Source organism: Mercenaria mercenaria, chromosome 13, assembly GCF_021730395.1.
Source record: "Mercenaria mercenaria strain notata chromosome 13, MADL_Memer_1, whole genome shotgun sequence".
Lineage (NCBI taxonomy): Eukaryota > Metazoa > Mollusca > Bivalvia > Venerida > Veneridae > Mercenaria > Mercenaria mercenaria.
In genome coordinates, this window is record NC_069373.1 from 52,567,181 (window position 1) to 52,575,537 (window position 8,357).

At 34.7% G+C, this 8,357-nt stretch overlaps 1 protein-coding gene across 1 annotated transcript; it reads left to right on the top strand.

Moving 5' to 3' along the window:
• The first annotated feature begins 5,377 nt into the window (after positions 1 to 5,377).
• Positions 5,378 to 8,090, top strand: LOC123530319 (uncharacterized). The gene is made up of 3 exons (XM_045311091.2): positions 5,378 to 5,447; positions 6,644 to 6,934; positions 7,508 to 8,090. The coding sequence occupies exons 1-3, from the start codon at positions 5,423 to 5,425 to the stop codon at positions 7,765 to 7,767; spliced, it is 576 nt and encodes a 191-aa protein (XP_045167026.2). The 5' UTR covers positions 5,378 to 5,422; the 3' UTR covers positions 7,768 to 8,090.
• Positions 8,091 to 8,357: the final 267 nt, after the last annotated feature.

Here is an 8,357-nt window from a genome sequence, read left to right on the forward strand (position 1 = left end):
GTCATCAAATACAGGCCAAGTTCAATTTTAAGCACAATCTACTTATTTTTGCCAGAATTGTTGCCCTTTTTCAACAATGTGGTTGTCCATTCAATAACTTGAACGGAAGATTGGATTGAATTCATTATACTCTCATAAGTAGTATAATTATAAAAATCTGGTTCCTTACAGACATCTACAGCAGCTGTAAAACAAGTCTCGTACAGGAAGGTAGTATTACAGGGGTATTAATTTGTCTGCCGACAATTCAACACATAAAAGGACAATTGTTAGGAGTAATCTTCACGAAACTTACTTTGTATGAATATTGCCACAAAACCAAGCACATGTTTTATAACAGGCAATATTGCCCCAGATACATCAAAATTACGGGCCTTTAATTTGTCATCAAATTGTCATAATTCACATTGTAACATAAGAACAATATTTCTTGCGCAATCTAATGAAGCTTACACCAGATGTATGCAGCCAAAATAGCACACATATTTGATAATGGGCAAGATTGTTCTCGTTAGCACTAGAGTTACGGCCCTTGAGTTAGCCAAAATTGCCAATTCACGTTGTTCCACATTTCTTGATACTTCCACTGTTACTGAGCACTCTTCATGACACTTGCACAGAAAATATATTGCAACAAGATTTGAAACAAGATTGATAATGGCCAAGACTGCTGCTTACATATCTGAGGTCGTATTTCTTGACAATCGACTTGATTGCTCATAAAACACTATAGAGTTATGATCCTTAAATTAATAAAAAAAATCGCCTTTCGAGAAACCCAACTTTGATTAAATCACACATAACGTATATGCCTACAATATCACAGACAAATCATGGCAATTGATTAAGATTCCCCTACGAGGGGAGACATTTTTTTACCCAGTCCATCCATCCGTCCCCACTTCATTTCCGATCAATAACTGGGGAACCATTTGACTTAGAACCTTCCAACTTCATAAGGTGATTACAAAATAACATGGTTCACCAAAAAACAGAGAACAGAGTATCAATTCACAGCATCTCTCTGTTACTCAGGTCAGGTTAGCATCATGCCACGTTAATCAAAATATTATATAAAGTCATGCAGTGTAAGTCTGGGAAGGCAGGCAAATTAAATGAGTTTTTGTTTAATTTTGCTTCAGTGTAAGATCAAAATATCTTTTACTGAGCTAACATCAGAAGCAATATTTTCAGTTATGAGTGAAAACATAAAATCTGGTGTTAGTGAGTGAAAGACATTACAATCCAGCATAATGTAAAACAAATAAATTTTTCATTTGCTTTCATGTTTCTACCATCCAAAATATACCAGTTTAACACATGCATTTGGGAAATTCACATGTGAAATCATCATGTCGTAATGTTCATATTGAAAAAGAAGTTATTTTTTTGACATTTTTTGATTTCTTTTTCATTTTAATATGATGGAGTCCATAAAGAGGGCTTACAGAGTAGATGACCCCTATTGTTTTGGGGGTCACTCGATTCAAGGTCAATGTCACAGTGGCCTCAATATGGAACACAGTTTTCGAGCAATAACTTGAGAACCACTTGACCAAGAAAGTTGAAACTTTATAGGATGATTGGACATGCGGAGTAGATGGCCCCTATTGATGAGGGCAACGGCTATTTGTTTCCATTATTTGCTTTTAATTGCCATATCATACAATATGCATATATTTGTCATTTAGAATTTAAGGTACTTTATCATAATGGTGTTACAGTTAATTCACACACACTGCACGAAAAATAACTCATTAGCTAAGCTATTCCACGGGACATATAACTACTGGTATAACACAGTTACAAGTTAACGTCACGTCAGCGCCATACATGCGCTGTGAAATAGTGCTTCCTTTTTTCATCTACTTGTTAGCATCAAAGACAAATTAGAATCGAAATGATATATAGCAGGACCATGTTTTAATATACAGAAACAATACGATGTTACACGTTTGTGGAATAACTTTACGTTGAATGCCGAATCTTGTATTTACACATCTGTCATCTTGCAATGTCAGAATGGTAAAAGCATTAATTTGTGTGAATAGTGAAGAAATGCTGACGGATGTGTTTCAGTTTATCTTATAAAAAAAGAGTTCTTATTCATAAGCGAAATTCGTGTTTTTCAGATCAATCCAAGCTGTCGATCAAATATAAAATACACTGTTAGCTAGTTTCTTTCTATACAGTGCGTTCGTTGGTTGCTTTTTAAACGAGTTGACCAAAATGAAACATTTGATATATATTTTTTCTGGACATTTGTTTTCAACAATAATCAGTAAGTATTATTTCTTATAATAAATTGTAATAAAAAGCCGACTGATAATTTGAGAAAGGTGCCACTGTGGATAGGTGGTCAAAGTCGCTGATTTCGAACCACTTGCTCTTCATTTCCGAGTGGAGGTTAGGGACTTACTCGGGTCGTGAAGTGGGGAAGTTAGCCTATCTATGGTCCAAAAACAACCTTTTTTCCATGGGTTGATTTACTTGTTACCTGGTTGCAGTGGTAACATAGGTTACAGCAATATATATCATAATCAAACATGTTTAATCCTATTTTCAATGGGTTGGTTTAAAGTAACATGGTTACATGTACAAAGGCTAATAATGAAACTTGATTGTTTAATACTATCTTCAAGTAAGTAACTTGGTAACCTGATTTTGGCATATATATATTGTATCAAGACTCTGTAGTTCTCACTCAGTTTTATTAACGTTTCGGCCATAAGGCCTTCATCAAAATGACAAATTCCGAGAATTACTCTACATCTAAAGAAGGTATATTGTATCAGTTCACAAATAATACACCCTCTGTCCGTCCGTCCGCAAATCTGGATCCTGCGATAACTCAAAAAATATTATAAGCTTAAACATCATAAAACAGAAGACAATATGTAGATAATGCACGTAAATGACTTGTGCTTGTAGGTCAAAATGTCTAAATTTCTTTTTTCGGCAATTAAAGTGTAGGCCAGCCTATAGTAAAAGCTACAGACCGGTGATTTATATAAAGTATTTTGTATTTGATAAATATTAAAACATGGTGGTCGTTGACTCAAGCCTCACTTGGCTTATGCCTGCATCTATAATATATGTAATCACTGCAAGGTATTTTAAGAGGAGGTTAAAATAAGCTTTAGAAATGAGTAAATACTTAAGTGTTCCCTCTTCATGTTTTAGAGTCTTCTTACATGCACACGACGGCACCACCTGTATATACGTATCTTCATGCATATGTGACTCCTCGTAGCACCACAGTAAATGGTCCGGTAGAATATCTCAAACAGAATCTCGAAAGCCCACAACTACTTTCAACGCCTTTTAACACAAGTTCGGGAACGGCGGAAATGCCTATATTGCCACCACCAAAGAACAGAGGACATAAAAAAGTACTTCATAGCAAAGAAACTACTGAATGTTAGAAAAATTATGAACTACTTAATTTTGTGGCACTTGTTTTATGGCATATTCACATGTGATAAAAATTTCATTGAATGGATCCTTTAAACACATCCTATAACGCTATGTATCTAACCTTGTTTAATTTTATAAAGCCTCGTAGGTAGCCTCATGTGCATAACATATACCTACATGCCCGCATAGTAACGTTCAATTTCCATGAATATATGCAAATGGTATATTTTAGTAATTTTCGAAACAACTCTGCCATTTTCATTTAAAGAGATACGCATGTATTTAATCAAGATTGGTTAAGCCATTTTCGTGAAAGCGAGATACAACCACAAGACCACCAAAAAAAGTTTGAGGAAAAGAAACAAACAGGAGCCCCCCTTTTCCTGTTGTCACTAACTTTAACGTAGAATTTTTATAAAAATATCGGACCGTCATGCCTGCAAATGTACAAAAGAAAATTACGAAAAGCGTCAGCGTGACGTCATATAAGGGGACATAAAGTTGTTATATGTATGCAAAAATGAGACTTTAATAAAGAATATATATATATATATATATATATATATATATATATATATATATATATATGTCCGTTACAATATTAGTGATGGTTAAGAATATAAATGCATATAGTATTTATCTTAATCGAATATACAAGTGTTTCATATAAATACTTGCCAACAAAGGAGTTTTCGTTGTTGAAATCTACACCAATAAAACAAGTGTACACAGGCACATAAAGCTTTGTTTGTCGTATACAAATGATGAAATCTATTGCAAACAAACACAAACTGTCAGTCATTTTAGCATTATGTTAATGTTAACTAAAAATACAGATGTAACAATATTTTTGACGCCACCTGTACATTTTTTGGTTACATCACAACCGAAGAAATGAAAATCAGCTGTTCGGCATACTTGTTTTGGGGACTTTTATTTCCGCTTTTTAATGGTATGTACTAGTTTTCTTTCTTTTCACATTTTTATTGAACGTTGTAAACCAACCGCCTTATCACCTGACCTGAGTCCCTGTGACATTTTTTTTATTTTCATGTCTTAACAAAATGCTTTCTGGAAAGAAATACAAGGCCAGAAGTTCTCGTGTCATGTTTCAAACAGATACCAAAAGAAGACTATTTATCTGCTTTTCGCGACTGGGTAAAAACGTTACAAAAATGTGTTTCGATAAAGGGGTAATACTTTACAGGTTTATAATAAAAATAATTTTGATAAAACGTATCACTTAAACAATCTAAACCCAATGACAGAACTTTTTCCAGGACCCTCGCATCATATCGTATCGTATCATATCATATCATAGAAAATAACTTGACTGTTTTTAAAAGAAAAGGGACATAATTATACAAAATTTGAATAGTTATCTCCTGTGAACAAAACGTAGAGTCTGAATAAAGCACTGATGCAGGCGGTTTATGCAATATAACATCACACGTTTCCTTCTATTATTTCAACAGATCGATTTTTGGAACTCTGATTGTGTATACATCCAAACGCAACATATTGTATTCTTCTACTTCTTTTGTTCGCCATTTTCATAATGTTATCAAGATTTTCTAAATATATGCAGTAGCTAAAATCTTTTCATTACCAGCGTTGCTAAATGTTCTATACACTAGAAATGCCGGTCGGAGAGATCTCGAGTTTACCAGGGAAATACTTATTTCGTTTTAACCCTTAGCCTGCTGGCGGCAGATGATTCTGCCTTTGCGACCAGTGCAGACCAAGATCAGCCTGCACATCCGTGCAGTCCGATCATGGTCTGCACTGTTCGCTATTCAGTCAGTAAATTTTCAGTGCAAACCCCTTTGAATAATAAATGGTACGGTCCAAATTGAAAGATGGACCAGTCCATTATAGAAATACAGCAGGGTAAGGGTTAATATAGAAAATGTTAATTCATGTGAGAAGATATTATGTGGAGGGTTTTCTAAACTGCCCTCATCTAGTTTATTGACAGAACTCAGTAAAATTTAGAATACTGCGAATGGAATGTTTTATAAAGCTGCCAGGTAGTGTTGTTTAGTCTATATACTGTTCTGAATAATTTATGACTATTGAAAATATGGTGAACAAATCAAATACGATTTAGACATCATAAAAAAAAAACTTAATCAATTTATTGTTGCGTCATCTTACTAAATGTAATGCAAATTAATAGGGCCTGGTATTTGAATTCCAATCTCGTATGTACATCTAAAGTATTTTCCTTCTCTCCAAAAAGAGTAAGAAAATGCCGATTATATGTATCTAATGATGATGATAATAATGATGATGTTGATGATGATGATGACTGAAATTCCAGATTGTATTCAATTGGGATGAAATCCATTCTTGTTTTATTGTTGTTGTTTGTTTGTTTGTTTTTTTTTTTGGTTTCCTTTTTGTTTTTGTTTTTGTCCTGATAAATCGAGACCCTAATGAAATTATTTATTTACCAAAATTCGTATTCGTTATTTTAGCAGAAGTTCTGTCAGTCTGTTGTTTCTGTCGTTCTGTCTGTCTGTCTGCCAAAAAGGGCATAAAAATCTGTGGAATATGCTGGCTCGTGTGTACTGCCAGTTCTCTATCTGTCTATTACTGCGAACGTATATCCACGCGAATCTCATACATGTATGGTTATGCGCTATTTCTGCATAAATATTCATAGGTTAACTGGTCCCTGTCAGGTAACAAAAGCACCGCCTTAGGGTACCGACGCCCGTCTGTAACTTGCTTTACATAAGGCGATATGCAAGAAAAGAATTATGGTTCCTGGCCTTTATGATGAAAAATAGTTTTAAAAATAAATTTCTCAAGAACAGTGGACCTAAATAAAAGAATTTACTGAGAAATTCCAAGAATTTTCTTCGATGAAATGGGCCAAAATTCTGATAAAATGCAAGAGAGTAATTGTTCTTGGTCGACTTGCTCATTTAAAAAAAATTCCAAAGTTGAAGCCCTCAGAGTATTCAAGAAAAGATAACCTTAGCAACCATTATAACCATTAAATTCCAACATTTTAAGCACAAGAAGGGTCATAATTCTGACATAACGCATGTGAGAGTTTTGGTTCTTAGTCTACTTACTCATCTAATGATGACAAATAATCATGCAATGTTTACAAAAGGCTTAACCAAAGCCAACACCGACGCCGACGATCAAGTGACGACAATACATCGCTTTTTCATTTTTTTTAATAATTTAGTGTACTTTAATTACATTGCAGGAGTGAGAAATGAGGCGATGTGTTACAATGCTTACTACGACGAGGTTAAGCAATGTAGCTATGGATGTTGCGGAACCGACCTGGATGTTGAATGCTGCCTACCGTCAAGACTTGCAGCCATTGCCGCCGCTGTCATTTCATTTTTTGTCATACTGACAGCTGTTGTAGTCGTTATATGCTACCGGAAGCAGAGGGCGCTTAAACGGATCTTAGATACCGGAAGTAGACCATCAATTACAAATGACCGAAATTTACATCATGCTACGATGGTCAACTTAAATCCACCACGATGTAAGTAAAACCTCAAGCTGTAAAAAGTGATTTAGAGATATCATTTTGAAGCCATCTTGTGTAAATTCATCACTTTCACATTTGTGTAATTCTACATGTATTTAAAAGCATAGTTTCCGTGCGTACATGTATTAACTATTACCACTATGAAACACTGTCTACTCCGATACTGTACAGACTGCTATAGATCTCCGTTAACAGTTTTCCGTCAGAGAGTCCTCTTGGCTCAGTACTAAAGACCTGGCTGGACTATTATATAGCTGTATATAAACGTAATTTTACCTGGATTGGTATAGTTCACGTATTTGTTATGCTATCTATATAAAAAGGACCTCATAAAGAGTCTGAATCTTTTTCTCAATGACAAAATGTTATTGTCCGCGTTACCCATATTTACTGAGGCCACCGGATGGATGCCTGCTGTGGTCACCAACAAAACTCCTATTTTTTTGGACAAGTATAACATGAGCGGACTTCGAGGCTGGTTTGAATAAGCTTTTAAAACAGTAGTCGTACTCACTCTAATGTAAATTAATGTAAACTATTACTTTTTACTGTTTCAATTCTTTTCAGGGACACCGTGCAAACACAGAATAGCTCCACCTCCATATATAGAAGCCCCGCCTCCTTACACCGCTGTCAACGTAGACAATTTCAAACAAACTTCGGAAAACTTACAACTCTGTCAATCAGCACCGCCATCTTACATAAACAGTAACGTACAACATGGATGCATTAGTCCAAACCCCCGGACTTCACAGCAATATCACGAACCACCGCCGCAATATGGTGTTTATGCTGATCTTGCTCACAACCTTGAACAGAGGACGTAACCTACATGCTAAATATAGTTTGTGAAACTTACATAAACAATCTGTTATAAGTTTGATACGGTTACATGTGGAACACATTTCATCGGGAAGATACAACAAAGATGTATTTTATATATAAATTTGTTAAAATAAAATACCTTTTTAATTTTTTACATTGTATTTACATTTGGGCGTAGTTTTTTATAAAATTCAAACTAAAAGCTCTTCTTGTACCTACTTATAACATATTTCTTCATAGTATAATACCTGTATTACATTAAGATAAATTGCACTTTTATTAACGTTGCAACATGTGGTGTCCTTAACAAGAATGGACATGTAAATGTCTATGTTCTATACTTACGACGAATATGAAAGTAATCTTAGTGGGTATATTTTTCATTAATTAAGTATGCAAAAATCAACTTCATTTTGGCAGGCGTGCACATAATTTTATATACCGGCAAAATGGCATAGTTAGGACATGCAACATTTCTTGTGTATTTACTGGTGAGCTGTCTTAATAGATTGCCAGAAATATTGATACATCATAGAAAATGACTGCCAAACAATTATAGGACAGTTTCAGTGTAAAGTGTAGGTCTAAGTCA